The sequence below is a fragment of the Ursus arctos genome, unplaced genomic scaffold (assembly GCF_023065955.2).
Source record: "Ursus arctos isolate Adak ecotype North America unplaced genomic scaffold, UrsArc2.0 scaffold_14, whole genome shotgun sequence".
NCBI lineage: Eukaryota > Metazoa > Chordata > Mammalia > Carnivora > Ursidae > Ursus > Ursus arctos.
The window spans coordinates 14,378,271-14,394,978 of NW_026622808.1; the positions used below are offsets into that span (position 1 = coordinate 14,378,271).

Genomic DNA, 16,708 nt, shown 5'->3' on the forward strand with positions numbered 1-16,708 from the left:
TGTCGTGTGCTTGCGTCCCAGGGGACAGTTGGGTGTCGCTGTGTGCGTGTGATTAGCGCCGAGTGACTATTCCTGGGGATGGGTCTACACTCTCCCTCGCCCCCCCCCCCAGTTCCCTTTTTCCTGTAACCGGGGTTGCAGAGTGAGTGACGGGTGTTTCCTCTACTATGCCAAAACTCTGCCCCCGCATCTCACCCCCCACACCGTCCCCTCCACTTCCCTCCGTCTCGGGGTACCCCATCCGCGGGGCCCCAGGTTGTCCTGGCTTGAGGATCGGGCGCGAGGTGGCGCCGGGACACGATCACACGGTGGCGGCGCCTTCTCCCGCCAGGGGCTGCGCGTGCGCGGGGACCTGCCCCAGAGGGAGGCGGGGCGGTGGGGGTCCCCCCACTCCGCGGTGGAGGAGGTCCCGGGGGATGGCTGGTTGCAGAAGCGCGCCGGCCAGGTCGGGCTCAGGAGGGTGGCCAAGGAAACCCCCTCACCCCCATGCTGGAAGCCACCCCCCCAGTCCTGCTTCCCTGCACTTGCCCCCTTACGAGGCCAGACGGGGCGGGCACAAAGTGTTGTTTTCTCCCCTACAGGGGAATCCCCGCCGCACCCCCACCCCCATGCCAGGGCACTTTATATAATTTTCTAAATATAAAAGCACCAAGGCCAGGCCGGAGTCTGCTTTTTTCTTTGAACTTGCATCCCATTTTGGGGGGCTGTTTGGGAGAGGGAAAAAGGCAGTCCTGCATTGACACAGGGATACATTGGCACCCAGCCCTCAGGGTCGCAGCGTCTGGTACACTTCCCAGCCTCTGCCAGTCTTCACCCTCCCCTGCCCTGGCCGCTGGTGCTGAGACGTTCCCACCACCGCCCGCCCGGTGGAGTGGGACACCTGGGCTGCCCTCCCAAGCCTCTCCCCTTGTCGCAGGTGCAGCGGGAACACTCACAAGGACACACCCAGGACACAGGGGTACATAACACCATGCACACAGAGGCACGCTCACGGCCACACGCAGACCCACGAGGACACTCACAGCCGCAGACAGGCACCTGCCCTTGGGAGGGTGGAGAGATGAGCCGCCCCACCCGCCCCCACCTGCAGCCGGACCAGGGGAGCACTGAGCCTGGCTCTGGGGGGAGGCCTGGGACAGCCATAGGCGAGGAGCGGGGATGTGGTCCTCTCACGCGTGTGTGCCAGTGCCTGCCTGAGTAGGGATACTGGGAGGGGTCTGCTTGAGGCGTGTGTGAGCGCAGGTGTGTATGGTTGTGTCTGGGTGTGAGGGTGTGATTGGGAAGGAGTGTATGTGTGTTGGGTCATGGTTGTGTGTGCACTTGAGTGGGTCTGTGTGTCTCCTGAGTCTGTCCTAGTCTGTGTGTGTGCGCGTGCTTTGTGTGAGTCCGTGTGAGCCCGTGTGTCCCTGAGTGCCCTTCTGTCCAGATGTTTGAGGCCAGGTGTGGGGAGGTCTCTGCGGGTGTGCCTGCGTTCAGGTGAATTTCTGTGTTTGTGTCACTGGGTGTGTGACTGTGTGTGTCTGCATTTGTGTGACGTGAGTATCTGTGTGGTGTGGCAGGTATGTCTGTGTCTGTGTGTCTCTCCGTGGCACGTTTTATGTGCTGTGTGTGTCTGCCAGCCTTGTGTCCCGTCCCACCTTGACTTACCAAGACCGAAGACCTTAACATCCCCTTCTAGAACCTCAGTTTCTCCTCTGTAAAATGGGAACACACAAGGGCTGAAGAGGGGTGACACTGTCCCAAGCGTGCGTTCCCAAGGCCTGGCGTGCTCTGTTCTCCACGGGGTGGTCGCTCTGGAGTTACTGGGCGGACACCTGTGGTCCCTGCCTGAGCTGCCCTGTGAATACCACTCACTTTCTGAGAAGTTTGTTTTTAATGACACAAACCATTCGTGAACATCTAGAGAGGATACCAGAGTATCCCAGCCGAAAACCTACCTGCCTCATCACCCCTCCCTGTGTGGGACCCCCAGTCCAGGGGAGGCTCTGTCTTCATTCAGCTTCGTCTGAACCCTTGCACATGTAACAGGTACATAGTCGAATAGAGGGTGCTTGCATAGTCTGTAAAAACAATCCCCAATGAGATCTTGAGTCTGCTTGCAGCATTTATGGGGGGGGGGGTCCTCACCCAGGGACTGTTCTGCTCCAGGAGACACTGGGCCATGTCTGGGGACATGTGTGGTGGTCAGGACGGGGGGGGGGGGAGTGCTCCAGCCAGGGATGCGGCTCAGCACCCCTCCCCCACAGCATCCAGGATGCCCTGAGCCCCAGCAGGGAATGACCCAGAGCACCCTCGGGAGAGCAGCGCCGGTCTCCAGCTTGTTTCCCGCCCCCCGCGTGTGTCTCTTGGAGACCCCTGCAGATGGGAGCCTCTTGTTCTTTTATGGAGCTGCGTAGTATTCCAGCCTGTGTCCATGCTGGCGTTACTGAGCTGGCCCCCCACAGAGGGACACCGGCTTGTTCCCAGATTAGTGCCTTTGGTGGTAGAGGGTCAACACACTTGTGCGTCTGGGTCAGGGACAGTTAGAGAGAAGGCAGAATGAATGATAAGGAGAGTGCATTTTAAATTTTTTAACCAATGAGGTAAATTGTGCTCCAGAGTGCCGGGAGCTAAATCACGGCCCCGCCTCCCCTTCTGGACCCTTGCACAAACAGGTCCAAATCCACCAATTGCTTTGTTAGATAACCGCTCCGGGCAAGGCGCTGTACTAACCTCAGTCCAGCCGGTCCCTGTTCACCCATAATAACCCAGGGGGTGGGAGCTACCCTCGCCCTTTTTCACCGAGGGGAAGCTGAGGCACACAGGAGTGTCGCTGCTGCTGGAGGAGACGTAGATCAGGCTGCAACCCTGCTCTCGAGCTGGCTGGCTGTGGACCTACTATGTGCACGGCAGGGCCCCTCCCTCCCGAACTAGAATATATAGGTATGTGACAGTCCACCGGTGTTCGGGAATTTGCAGAAGGTTCTACTCTCTGCACTGTGTCCACAGCGTTCACACAGATCACCTCAGGACTCCCATCTCCAACCCTCCTCCAGTCCCAGCACTGTTGCCATTTTACAGATGTGGAGACTGAGGCTCCGGGAGGGGCAGTCTGTGTTCTCCAGACTTCACCTTGGAAAGGAGCTCAGGTGGCAGGCAGGGCGGGAATGAGGGGGCCCAGCTGGGAGAACCCTTTGCAGTGAAGTGTAACTTTTAAATGTCTATGAATTTGGAATTTTGTGCTCTTTGTGTTCCTAGCCATATTAAAATAATAAAATACTGCTTATGTTATGTCGGCATTTGGATTCCTAGACACCTGCCTTCCCCATTCAGACTGGGGTTTTCAATGCACCCCCCACCCGCCGCCTGACAGCCGCAAGGGGATTTTCAAACATTTGTGAAGTGCTCATGGTGTGCTAAGCACTGTTTGAATAAGGGACACCCACATGCCCTGGGGAGTCAGTGTGGCCCAGGGGATATGTGTTCTGTAGGAACCCTGCTCCCTCCTAGTCTAGCCTTGGGACCCTGAGCCTGTTCCCTCCCTGTAACACGGGAGAATAACAGGGTTCCTGGCACCTTCCATTACCCTGGGCATGGGGCAGCTGCCCCAAGTTGGCAGGAAGGTATCATTTGGCATCAGGACACTGGGAGAGACAAATCAAAATCAGCAGGCTTTCTAAGAATGTCTCAGTGCACATTTGACAGAAGGTCAAGTCTCGACTAAGTGTCATTATCCTTATGCCCATGGACCCCATGGGTGAGCACTGTTAGTGCACTTTACAGGGGACAACACCAAGGGGCAGAGCGGACACATCACCCTAGTCTGTGGGGTGAGGCTGGGAGGATTCAGGGGGTGAAGGGGGAAGGGTTGAGGTCCTGGTCATCAGGGACCCTGGGGGCTCAGACTGGGGGTGGTCAGGTCGGTGCCCAGTTACTCTAGAGGGAGAACAATGGAGCTTCAGGAAGGTGGGTTCCAGGGCCAGGTGGCCTGGCTGCAAGCCACTGACTGTGCCTCAGTTTCCAGATCCATGAAATGGGCACACTGCTGGGGTCAGTAGGAATTCCGGGGCAACCAGGGAAGAGGCTGCAAGGGTTTATCTGGCCAGCCTGAGGTTTTGGACACATTCTCCTGGGATGTTGGGGAGAGTAATGGGGGATGCCAAAACAACCCCCCACACGCACACCCAGTTCCCGTTTGGTGCTCACTGAAGAGGTGAGAGCAGATTCCTGGAGGCTTTCGGGTTAGTTGGGACATTTGGGGCTGGTGGGGTGGGGGAGGAGTGCACTTGGAGCCAAATCGTGTGCCGGGGGAACTGCAGCCCATGTCTGGCTCTCGGGGGGAGCAGGGGGAGAGGATGCTGTGGGACCCCCGCTCCTGCCCTGCACCCCGGGTCGTACATCTTTAAGGGGAAAGACGCGCGCTGGCGCCGGGCCTCTGCACACGTCACTTCTTCATTCTTTCCCTCCCCCCCCCCCCAACTTGGCTCTTTTCTCCAACTTCCCGGCCAGCGCGGGGAGGGTTGGGGGGTCTTAAAAATCCATCTCCAGCCCCAAAATGTCCAGCAACAGCCCAGCACCCCACTTGACTCGGGTGGGCTGTCCTGGGGGACCCGCGGCGACCGGGCTCTGCGCGGCCGGTTGGTCCCCGTCCGGTGCCAGGGACCAGGGCGGCTCGTAATTCGTAATAATAGCTATGATGGGGGTTCATGGGGCATGGGGGGGGGGAGGCTTTCCTTCCCCGCTCGCGCTCTTTTTCCCTCGTTTCTTTGAAAGTTGGATGTTGAGAAGTGGGAGGTTCGGGTGGGAGGGGAGGGAAATTGGGGGGAGGAAAAGGGGAGGCTGCCAGAGGGAGGAGAGACAGAGACACGGAGAGACAGAGACGGAGGAGGAGAGAGGGAGGGGGGACAGGAAAGGAAGAGAGAGGGAGAGAGAGCGAGCGCGGGAGGGAGGGAGGAGGGAGACCGAGGGAGGAGGCGGCGAGGAGCGCGCCGGCCGCGGCCGCGGGGGGGGGTTTGGAAAAATGACTCAGTAAGTTCAGCGCGCCCGCTCCGGCCGGCCCTGCGCCTCCCGCCGCGCCCGGGATGTATTCGTCCCCGCTCTGCCTGACCCAGGTACGCCCCTCGCCCGGCCCGCGCCCCCCGCGCCCCCGGCCGCCCGGCCCGGTAGTCGGGAAGCCCGAGGAGGCGGGACGGGAAAGGCGCGCGTCCCTCCCGCCGCCCGGCTGGGGTGCCCCCGCCGCGGGCTAGGGGCCGGTGGGGGATGGGCTGGGCTGGGGACCCCCGCCCCGACCCTCCCTCGGGACTCCCGCCCCCGGCGCCCCTGCTTCTCCACGCGGACGCGGGACTACGGGTGCAGGCTGGTGGGACGCTAGCCCCCACCCCACGCGGGAAAGTCTGGGGCCCCCCCCAGCCGAAGGCGGGCCTCTGCGTGACCCCCCGCCCGGACCGGGCCTGCCTCTAGGAGGAATCGGGGGTCCTGGCTGGGCCCCTCGGCACTGTTAAGGAAAGGATCCCTCGGATGTGCTCCCCAGACAGCACCCCCCCACCGGCCCCCGCCAAGGTTGTGCCCCGCCACCCCAGCCCGGGGACGCCTTTCCCCCCATTATTGGCCCACGTGTGCGTAGAGGGGGAGGGGGCGCGGGGAGTTGGAGGCGCCAGCAGCGGGGGGAGGGGGCGCGCTGACATCCAGGCTTGGTCTCCCGCGCCCCCACCCCCCCGCCCCCCCGACACCAATCTGATATTTTCGCCGCATCGATTCCGGATTGTTGCGCCGCCGCCGCTGCCGGGAGGAGCCGGGAGGCCGGGCGTTCCGGGGTCTGGCCCGGGCACTGCGGCGCTGCGGACGCCCTCGCCAGCCCGGCACCTGCCCCTGCCCCCCTCCCGTAGCCTCTCACCCCTGGCCAGGCTCCCAGACTGCCCCGGGCTGAGCCCTTGTGCAACTGGCAAGGGGGTGTGGGGAGGGGGCGGCTGCCCCTGTCCCAGGCCGCACCCCGGGGGATTCCTTTCCTTCTCCAGCTCCTTCTGGGACACCCTCCCCTCAGGCTGGTCTACTTCCAGCTCCCCCCATGTCTTCATGTGTCTTTGGGCCAGTGGGGTTGCGGCCTCAGTTTCTTCTGAGGACTAAGGCAGGTTCTGGAGAGAGGGGGCAGTGTGGCCTCCAGTTTGCAAAGTGCAGGACTCTGGGAGGTGGGAGTCCAGTGGGAGTCTGGGTGGTCGGTCTCCCTCCTCTCTCCCTTATGGGGAGCACGTGGATGCCTAGCTTGGGCCCCTGGATGGCCAGCCTCTGTGGGGAGGGTGTGCTATTCAGGATCTTGGGGTCCCCCTCGAATCTTTCCTGCTGCGCTGGGGAGTTCCTGGCTCCCGCCAGCGAAGAAGGCGGGTGCTGAGGGGGTCTCAGGGCTCGTCCTACCCATGATCCCCTGAGTGACCTTGGGCAAGTCCCTGCCCCTGTCCAGGCCTCAGTTTCCCCTTCTGAACAACTTTGGGGGGCCTCCGGAAGCTGTCATTGCTGCCCCACCTCTGCCTCCCAGCCGTCCTGAGGCTCCCTGTGTACAGCTAGGGTTCTAGTGAGGGTTGCCGCGTGACCTTGGGCCTCCCAGTCTCTGGGCTTGCGGGGTGGCCTGGGTGGCTGTGGGTGCCCCCGCCCCCTCTGCCCTTCTTGCGCTTGCCAGCTCCCGAGAGAGCCGCACAGGGGGGCTGAGCCAGGGAGGCTGTTCCAGGGGAGGAGGTTGGAAGGCCGCCTTTTGTCACCGAGCCCTGGAATTCCCCCATCAGGACTCCTCGGGAGACAGGCCTCCATCCACGTTGCTGCCGAGAGGCGGTGGCGGTGAGAACCCGAGCCCTGGTGCGAGCGTGTGTGCTCACGGGGCCTGGCTCGGCTCTCCCAAGCAGGGCAAGGATCAGCCAGGTGGGCTCCTGGTGGACACGGCACTGAGCTCTACCTGAGGTTTGCCCTGGGCCAGCGACTGGGAGACAGGAGACAGAGATAGGCAGAAAGAACCCGAGAGCCCCCTCCCTGGGGGTAGGGTGGGGATGGAGTGGCCCACATGCAGGGGGCTCCCCTCCCCTGCTGTGCTCCTGCGTATTCTCCCAGGAGGGGAGCCCCGGCACCCCCTGTCAGGCTCCCTGCAGCCTGAGGGTAATTCCCCAGAGCTCCTTGCAGACCCAGCCTGGTCTGCGGTCTCCGGCTGAGCCCTCCCCCGGGAGGACCCTGAATGCCCACACAGGACCAGCGCCCCGGGCCCTCTGGCTCAGTCTCCCCTAAGCACACCACCACCCCGCGTCTCTGCCCATCTCCATCTCCCGCTCCCCGGCTCTCTGTTTCTCCTCCCTCTCGGTCTGTCTCTCCCTGTCTCTGCCTCCGTGTCTCTCTCCGTGTCTGCATTGTCTCTGTGTGTCTCTCTCCCCCACTCCGTCTCTCCCGTGTGTCTCCCCGTCTCTGCACCTCCGTCTCCCCCTTTGCCTGACTAATTTTACAACCTGAGCCCATCCTAAAATAGCTCCCTTTTAGCTGATCCGACCCGGATCCTAGTCGGAGCCTGAGCCCGCGAGCGGCGGGGGGAGCGGTGCCCGGTGCCAGCGCCCCGGTGCCCCCGGCCCTGCCCGCGGAGGGGGGGGCGGTGGCGGCCCTGGAGGATTCTGGGAGCCCCGTCCCTGTTTCAGTGGTGACTCAAGCGCTTTTTCACTTTTACTCTTAAGAGGAACTGTGTGGAGCAGCCGTTACTTCCATAAATCCTGGCGGCGGGAAGGCCGGCCTCCCCGCGCTGGCCCTGCTCCGGGCCTCCCTCCCTGCCTCCCTCCGCCCGCGGCACCGCCACGTTAGTTATTCCGGGTTTGGGGCCAAATCCCTCTTGGCTGCAGTGCCCAGGATTCCCGGGGCCGAGGCCGTGGCCACGCCAGCCGCCAGGGCCCCTCCCTCATTCATTCATTCCTCCCTTCATAGCTGCCCCGCGCTCCCTCTCAGCCTGGCACCCCTTTCACTGCCATTTCTCCAGTGGGGAGACCAAGGCTGGGAGGGTGGCCTGGACTTTTGATGGCTTTAGTAGGTATTTTTTTAAAGTGCTTCCTAGGGGCAGGGTTGGGGGGGGGGGCAGAAGGCAGTGGGGTCTAGGCCTGGCCTGGGCTTTGGGAGGCTGGGAGAGGGGCGAAGACCAGAGAGGGCCAGGGCCTGCCCAGGGTAGCACAGCATGGCTGGCAAGGCTCGGTTTGGGGCCACTTCCCACTTGACTGTTTAGGCAGGCCTGGGCAGGTGGGCGCTCCCTGTGTGTGCCCATGGTCTGATGGCCTCTGGCTCCTGCAAGAAGCACCTCGCTCCAGGTCGCTCTCCCTCTCTCTGTCCCTGTGTCTGTGTCTCTCCCTCCTCCCTTCTCTGCGGTGGAGGTGCCTCAGCGAGCGCCAGGGCCAGGCGCCTTGTAAATCACGAAGCTGGGATTCTGGCCGAGTCAGCGTTCTCTCTCTCTCTCTCTCTCTCTCTCTCTTTCTCCTTCTCTCTCCCTCTCTCTCCTTCTCTCTCCCTCTCTCTCACTGTCTCCCTCCCTCCCTCCCTCCTTCTCCCTCTCCCTCTCTATCTCTCTCCCCTGACCCCTGTCTCTCTCCTCCCTCTCCCTCTCTGTCTCTCTCCCCCCACCTCTTTCTCTGTCTCTCTCTCTTCCTGAACCGACCTCCCTCCCTGTCTCCCACCAAATGGACGGGAAGTGCTCACCACGTCCTGGGCCCTCCTGCCCCACGCAGCCCTCACACGCGAATGCACATGTTCCTACCGCCCCGCACACGCGTGTGTTGCCGTGTGGACCCGTGGTGCCCTGTACAGGGGCTCCCCTGGGACTGGGCCACACACACACACACACACACACACACACACACACACATACAGAGACGTGTGTGCTCACGGACAGCTCACCCGTGAAGACACAGCCCTGCCGCGCCCCCGAGGTGCGCTAATGGGGGTCACCGAGGCGGAGACCGAGGGTGCCGCCGATCTGCACACAGGTCTTGCTCAGGAGGCTCAGAACTGAGTTCTTGGCTTTCCGGCTGCGTGACGCTGGGCAGGGCACCTAGCTCTTCTGTGCCCCCTTGTCCTCACTGTGACATGGAGTCCACGGTAATCTGCTGCTGCTCGCTCCGCCTGAGGATTCGGGGAGGCAGGACTTCTGTGAGGGGCTCTGCGCAGGGCCTGGCACACAGTAGGTGCTTACGAATAGCTGTTGCACGAAGGAATGAATGGAGGGTTCTACCAGCCCAGAGCAGGAACTCTGAGCCTCAGTCTCTGCCCACAAGAAATGCGGATACAGTCACGCCTTTCTCAGAGGCTTCACCTTCAGCACAGTGCCCGGTATACAGTGGGTGCCAAATAAATGTGGCTGTGATTATGGTTGTTGCCAAACTAATAATTGGACTAAACATCTCAGAGGCATTTCTAGCGTACCCTCCCTTCATCCTGTGGCTGTCTGCCCAGCAGGAGCCAGGCCCTGGGCTGGGTGGTAGGAGCAGCCGTGACCCCTGAGGGGTTCTCGCAGGGTCATTCTCCCCTGCCCAGCCTTGTCCAGGTCTTCCTGAGTTTGGCCAAACCCGTGGGGATACCAGTGTCCTCTGTCGCGTGGGGTGCTTGGACAGGTGTGACGTAGGCAGACGGTGGGATTGCTGCAGCCCAGGGGTCCGGGTTCTGGGGGCACAGCAGTGAACAAGAAGGACTGAGTCTGTGTCCTGGAGGGGCCGCAGTCTAGGGGCCGGGCCAGGCTGCCGCTCTGGCTGGGGAGAGGTGCACGTGACCTGGGACTGAGCAGGAGAAGGGAGTCCCACGGGATTCAGAGAGAGCGTGCAGGGTGCAGGACGGGCATCTCTGGGGAGTCCCAGCGACGGGGCCAGACCACATGCTTGAAGGGACCAGGAGTGGGCCTGAGGAGTCAGGCAGTCCACGGTCACAGGGACACAGGTTCAAGTCCCAGCTTGGCTCCTTCCTGGCTGCGCGACTTTGGGTGGTGGCTTCAGTGCTCAGTGCCTCAGTCTCTCCCTCCAGAAAGCGGGTGCGAGGATAGTCCCCATTTTGCAGAATTGATAGCTCAATAAATGCTTAGCGTCTGAAAGGTATGACCCGCACCCTGTCTCTCTCCCTCACACCCTGGCCCTCTGGCGCTGCCCCTGTCATCCTCCTGGGACACAAAGGCACAGAGGGGGAAGGCAGGAGATCCAGGGTTCAGACTCCCCGGTCACTTTGGCAGGATGTGTTCACTCCTACTACTCCGTGTACCCGGATTCCTCCCAGTGGCCCAAAAGACCCTGCACAACCAGCCCCCAGCACCTCCCTGCCCTCACCCCTTCACTCTCCTTCTCATTCGCTCTGTTTCTGCCATGCCACCCTCTTCACTGTTTACGCAACACACGAGGCACGATGCTGCCTCAGGGCCTTGGCACATGCTGTTTCACTGTCTGGAAAGCTCCTACCCGGGACCGTCATTTTTTAGCTTTTCGTTCAAGTGTCCTCTCCTATGAAAACCCCTCCTTGACCACTGCTGGCTGAAAAGCAACCCAAGGCATTCCCTGGCCCTCCCCAAACTCCTTTAAATTTCCTCAGAGCACTTTGTTCAAACTGACATTTTATGACATATTTGTCGGCTTGTTTCACATCCATCCCTGCCCCAGATCAGGACCCAGGTAGGGCTGTGCCTGGGTCACTGCTGGGTCCACAGCACCATGCATGGAGCTGGCACACCTGGGTCCACAGCACCATGCATGGAGCTGGCACACAGTAGGCACTCAGTAAATGTCCATCGAACAATCAAATGAACTTCGCCCTCCTCCTCTGGGAGTTGTGCGTAAGCTGTTATGCTCTGAGCTTGAGGGGAGGAATCACCCGAGGTGAGGGACACGGACTCGGGTGCCAGATGGGCCTGGGTTTGAATATGGGCTCTGCCATTTGCCACTTAACCCGGCCTTAACCTAGAGGACAAGACGTTGGAACCAGGGTTTTGAAGGATGCATAAGAGTTTGGGGTAGGAATTTGGGAGGCAGTAAGATAGTTCCCAGTAGCGATTGGTGAGTCACGGAGTGAATGAGGGAGAGAGAACCCTTCCTGGAAAGCTTGTGATCTGCGACGAGGAGGTTCACAGTCCAGCCCACCCAGCAAGGGCTTGGACCCAGGTGTCCACCTCCCAGGGGCTGCTGCCCTTTTTGGCCAGGAAGTCCCAGGGGGCCGAGTGGCCTTTCTGGGAAAGGCCTGGCCTTGCTCCCCCTCCCCACAGTGTTGCGTCTCTGGTTACCAGGGACTGACAAAAACCCCCAACACCCAACAGCTGCCCTATCCCATTCTGCCCATTGTACAGAATGAGAAACCGAGGCCCAAGGCAGAGCAGTGATTTGTTCCGAGGTCAGACAGAAGGTGAAAATGGAGGCTCTTATGACCCAGCCTCATTCCCTTGTAGAGTCTGCTTGGCAAGTGGGTGCTTTAGCCCTGGGCCTCAGGTTCGGGGGGGTGGTTAGCAACAGAGCCGGATTCAGAACCCCAGCTTATGTGGTCCAGGCTAGGTCTGAGGGAATCCCTGAGGAGAGCAGGAAAAGCTGCCTGAAGGAGAAGGAACACTGGAGACAGGGCTTTGAGGGATGTGTAGGAGTTCAGGAGGATTCTCGGCATCTAGCTTGCCTTGACTGTCTCCTTTGCCTGGGCAGCCAGTGAGGGCATTGGGAGGTGCCTGGGGAGTATGCCTTGGTGGTGGCAGGTCTTGTGGGACAAAGAGAGTGACAGACCTGCCTCTCACCTGGCCTGACCTCCTAGGGAGGACGAGGGAGGATAGGGCAGCAGGTCCATGACCCAGTTACAGACTGTTTGTCTTCCTTCCTCCCAGACCAGCTGGGGTCATTGGTGACGTGGGCTCCCACCCCTGCCCGCCTCCCTGGCACCTCTCCTGAGACTGGGCCCAGAGGGGGTAGGGCACAGAGAAGGGGCGGGGCCCAGAGCAAGGGTGGAGCTCAGAGCAAGGGGAGGGGTTCAGATAGAAAAGGGTTCAAGGAGAGGAGTCTGGGGACCTGTCAGTCAGCCCCTGCTGGCTAACTGTCCAGCTGCCCCTTCCCAGCCACCTCTTATCGCTGCCCCAGTAAGGTGCCAGAACTTGGGTGGCAGCCGTGGCCCAGCATCAACACCATTGCTTGGCCTCCTGCCACCCTGGCGTCCCCTCCATTGGGGGCAGCGACCTGTGCCTCTCTCGATTCCCCACCCCCAGCTCCTCCAGCCAGGCAGCCCGGGCTCTGGTCCCAGCTCTCTGCTGACCGGCTGTGTGACCCTGGGTGAGTCACTCCCCGTCTCTGGGGCCGGCATGTCAGGCGGCATCCAGGCACAGGAAAACCCTGTGGAGGTTGGACAGGGACCGGCTGAGGATGGGCCCCCTCCATTCTCCCTCGGCCTCGGCAGGCCAGCCAGGGTGGGGGTGGGGGGTGGGGGAGTGGGCAGCGGAAGAGAGCCCTGAGGTCCAGTCTCTGCCACAGCTGTTACAGTGACTCACACTTTGGGGGACATTGGAGTGGGGAGCTGGGCTGGCACACGCTGAGCCCCATCCCGCCCCACCCTGGCGAGGGCGGGAGGCTATTTTCAGAGCCTCAGTAATAGGTGAAATCTGAGGTCGTTTCCCTCCCCCCCCCCCCCCACCTCAGGGCCAGAGGTGCACAGAGCTGGGAGAGTGCACTGGGTGGGGGTTCCTGTGAGTGTCCGGGCCTGGACGTGGGACCGAGCCAAGCCACATCCAACCAGAGGGCAGACTGATGGCCCAGAACGGCTGTCTCCTTGAGACCCCAGGCTGTTCCGAAAAAGTAGCCGATGGCCTTCACGGGGCTCAGGGGCCTGGGCTCGGGTCCTCACACAGGCCCTGAGACCCCGTGGGACCCAGGTCAGGTCTCCACCCCTCTCTGGGCCTTGGGTCCCATCACGCAGTGGGTAGCGGAGCCTTGGGCCTTCCCCTGCGTCCTGGAAGATTGTAAGGAACCAGAATAATCATAACAATGTCAGTACTAATACTAATAGGCTAGTGCAGCCTTTCCAGAGCTGGGTGGAGGAAGGGGCTCATATCCCGGGAAGAGACAGCTCTCCCGTTCTGGAAGCCCGCGCAGCCCAGGCAAGAGCGGAGACATGGAGCCCAAGGTTTTCTTCTCTTTGTCTTCCTTTCTCCTGGAGGCTGAGAAACCAGGTCCCAAATGTTCTGCAAGACTCCGTTTCCCTTGATGAACAATGGAGAGGATGAGACAGCCTTCCCACCCCCACAGAAGGGGACAAGGATCTCCCACGGCCCCATCAGGGGGACCCAGCCGGGGCTCCTGTTGTTTTCATGGGGACGGTTCTATGCCCCTTGTGACTAGGTCCCCTCCTCTTGGGGCCTCGGTTTCCTCATCTGTAAAATGGGTGTTGTGGACTCCTAGCACCAACTAGGCACGATGGGGAGGGGCGGTGTTGAAGTCACAGATCTGGCCAGGCCTCAGAGCCTCCCCAGGCCTCGGTTTTTCCATTTGAATGGACTGGAGGGGGCATTCCACAGGGGCCCCTCTCTCCAGCTCTGAACCTCCATGGCCCAGCTCCCCTCCTCTCGTGTATTCTGATCTCTTGCCTTCTTGGGCCTCGGAGCCCTTCGTCCTTCCAGCAGCCCCTGACATCTAGGCTGCCCTAGTCCTGGCCCAGGGACCTCTGCTGGGCCTTTCTGCACAGCTGGTCTATAAGAATGACCCCTAGACCTCTTTTTTTTAAATTTGCGCCAAGGCCAGTAGAGGCAGCCCTCAGACCGCTCCCCCCATCCAGTGTCAGCTTTCTTTGCTGATAGGGACACTCTCTGAGCCTGGTTTCTCCTGCAGTTGTCCAGCACCCCCTGTATGCTTGGCCCTGCTCTAGACATCGGAGCTCATACTTTAACTTAATTTTATTTATTTGTCAGAGAGAGAACGAGTACACGCATGTGCACGCACCAGCAGGGGGAGGGGCAGAGGGAGAAGCAGGCTCCCCCATGAGCAGGGAGCCCAATGCAAGGCTCGATCCCAGGACCCTGGGATCCTGACCTGAGCCAAAGGCAGACGCTTAACCGAGTGAGCCACCCTGGTGCCCCTGGAGCTCATACTTTAGTGCAGGACTTTGCCAACTACAGGCCTGGGGCCCAGCTGCCCCCCACCTGTTTTTGTAAATAAAGTTTTATCGGTACGCAGCCATGCCCATCATCTGTGTGTCCTGTCTAGGGCTAATTTGGCACTAGGGCCCTGAGGATCATTGAGTAGTTGCAATGGAATGGAATACTCACTATCTTGTTCTTTAAGGTGCTTTCAGACTGGGGTTTGCTGACCCCCGTCCTAGTAGACAGCGAATAGGTCCATAACACCCCCATTCGCCTGACCTCTCTTTTCTCGTCTGTACAATGGGCTAGGCCCCATCAAGCCTCTGGGGACCCTCCGCTTGACCTGTCCGTATATTTGGGTTCAAGACAGCCCTCCATGAACTTCAGCCTTGGCCTGCACCTCCCACATAGTCTGAGCCTCAGTTTCCCCATTTGGGCAGTGGGTTCACGCCTGACCGCCAGGCACTTCGGATGGGTCCCCTCTGGCCTTGAGTTTTCCCCAGGAGGTGACCAGGTCTGCAGTGGCCCCCTGCCCACATGCGCCTGGCCCTCCCTTGGGGGGGGGTCTTCCTGGAGCCCCCAGGCCTCAGTCTCCCGGGCTGGGCAGTGGGCCCACGGTCCCCAGCGCTCCTGACCTCTGGCCTCTCGTGCCTGCAGGATGAGTTCCACCCGTTCATCGAGGCGCTGCTGCCTCACGTGCGCGCCTTCGCCTACACCTGGTTCAACCTGCAGGCGCGGAAGCGCAAGTACTTCAAGAAGCACGAGAAGCGCATGTCGAAGGACGAGGAGCGCGCGGTGAAGGACGAGCTGCTGGGCGAGAAGGCCGAGGTGAAGCAGAAGTGGGCCTCCCGGCTGCTGGCCAAGCTGCGCAAAGACATCCGGCCCGAGTGCCGCGAGGACTTCGTGCTGGCCATCACCGGCAAGAAGGCGCCGGGCTGCGTGCTCTCCAACCCCGACCAGAAGGGCAAGATGCGCCGCATCGACTGCCTGCGCCAGGCCGACAAGGTGTGGCGGCTGGACCTGGTCATGGTCATCCTCTTCAAGGGCATCCCGCTGGAGAGCACCGACGGCGAGCGCCTGGTCAAGGCCGCGCAGTGCGGCCACCCGGTGCTCTGCGTGCAGCCGCATCACATCGGCGTGGCGGTCAAGGAGCTCGACCTCTACCTGGCCTACTTTGTGCGCGAGCGAGGTGAGGCGGGCGGGCGGCTGCGCCCGGGCTTGGGGGGGGGGCGGTGGAGACCTGCGCGGCGGCCGCATGGGGCGGAGGAGGCAGCCCACTGGCGTGTGTCCGACTGCGGAGGTGGTTCCGGTGAAGACCGAGACGGGCGGCAGGTGTGGTGGGCGGCGCTGAGGGGTGTGCGGGCGTTAGGGCAAGGCAGGCACCTGCGCTGTGAAGGTCGGAGGCAAAGAGATGTGGTTCAAGGAGAGTCTGAGGGGCCAGGCGTGTGTCCAGGGGGTTGAAGGTAAGAGGCAGGCCCTTGAGATCTCAGGAGATGAGCTCCTGTCGAGGAGCCCCATGAGGCCTTGTTGGGAACAGAGGTGAGGACAGGACAGTGACCAATAGAAGACACAGTCTTTTCCCCCCAGGAAAGGCTGTGAGAGCGCTGGCGTTGCGCCCTGTGAATGCTAGTTGATCAACTCTCAGACCTTCAGCAGAGGCCTGACAGGTCCCACCTTTATGCTGAGTGGGAAGCTGGGTGCTGTGTGACTTTGGCTAGGTTACCACCCTCTCTGGTCCCCTGTGGCCCTGGCTCTGGCCGTTCTAGCTGGGTGTTTGCTGGCTGCATGGTCAGTGCCCCACCTGCAGACCAGCGGGGTCCGTGAGGGTGGGGAAACTGAAGGCAGCTTCCTGGAGAAGGTAGGGTGGCAGAGCTGAGCTCTACGGGGTGGCCGGGCAGTGCTGAGTGTGGGGTGTCCCAGAGGGTCTGCAGCCTGGGTGAAGATATAAAGGCCAGATGTGTGGTCTAGCCTCTGAATGTCAGCAGGGCTGGTGGCCCAGGGGCAGGCCTGGCTGGGAGGGCGGTGGGATCTGTTGCCCTGCTGCTTCCTGACTGCATGTCCACCTTGGGCCTCAGTTTCCCCATCTGTCAAATGGAGGTTATCAGAATCCCTAGCCGGATGAGGCCCCAGAGGATTCGCCAGATCATGCGTGTAGCATGTGAACGCTGGCCTGCCACGTGGCCGGTGTCGGCTGGGAATGTCTTCATGTGGACCGAGTCAAGTGTGCTCATAGAACCTCATGGTCACATGTCACATGCCCCCCACCCCCCACCGGGGCTAAGTCTGGTGCACACATGGGTACACACCTGGGGGCTGCTTGAGGGTGTCAGGTGGGTACACTCAGGTTTCAAGCCCAGCCCTAGCATAGCCCACGGGAGCCCACTCGGTGGCAGTACCAGAAACCTTCGGAAGGAAGGCTGGGGGAGGGGCAGTGGGGGGTGTCGAGTGGGGACAGACTCCGGGCTGCACTGCCCAAGTGCCAGGTGTAGCCCTGCCCTTTGCGGGCTGTGTGACTTTGGACACATGACTGTTCTGTTTCCTCTGTGAGTCCGGGTAACAACCGCACTACTCCTAGCAATGGGACAGGGATTGGATGAGGCTGTAGGGCTCCCAGTCTCCAGGCTGCGTGGGAGGGGGAGGCGGGCGGTTTCCCAG

At 61.3% G+C, this 16,708-nt stretch overlaps 1 protein-coding gene across 5 annotated transcripts in view; it reads left to right on the plus strand.

The window, feature by feature from the left end:
* Positions 1-16,708, plus strand: part of NFIC (nuclear factor I C) — a 62,847-nt gene that overhangs the window by 1,286 nt on the left and 44,853 nt on the right. For 2 of the 5 annotated variants that reach the window (XM_026481039.4, XM_048226678.2), the window contains exon 2: positions 14,711-15,242. In XM_026481039.4, the coding sequence (XP_026336824.1) occupies positions 14,711-15,242 (532 nt within the window). Of the gene's footprint in view, positions 1-4,927; positions 5,091-14,710; positions 15,243-16,708 lie in introns of those variants that run through there. The other 3 variants (XM_026481041.4, XM_026481038.4, XM_026481040.4) reach the window with 3 other exon arrangements.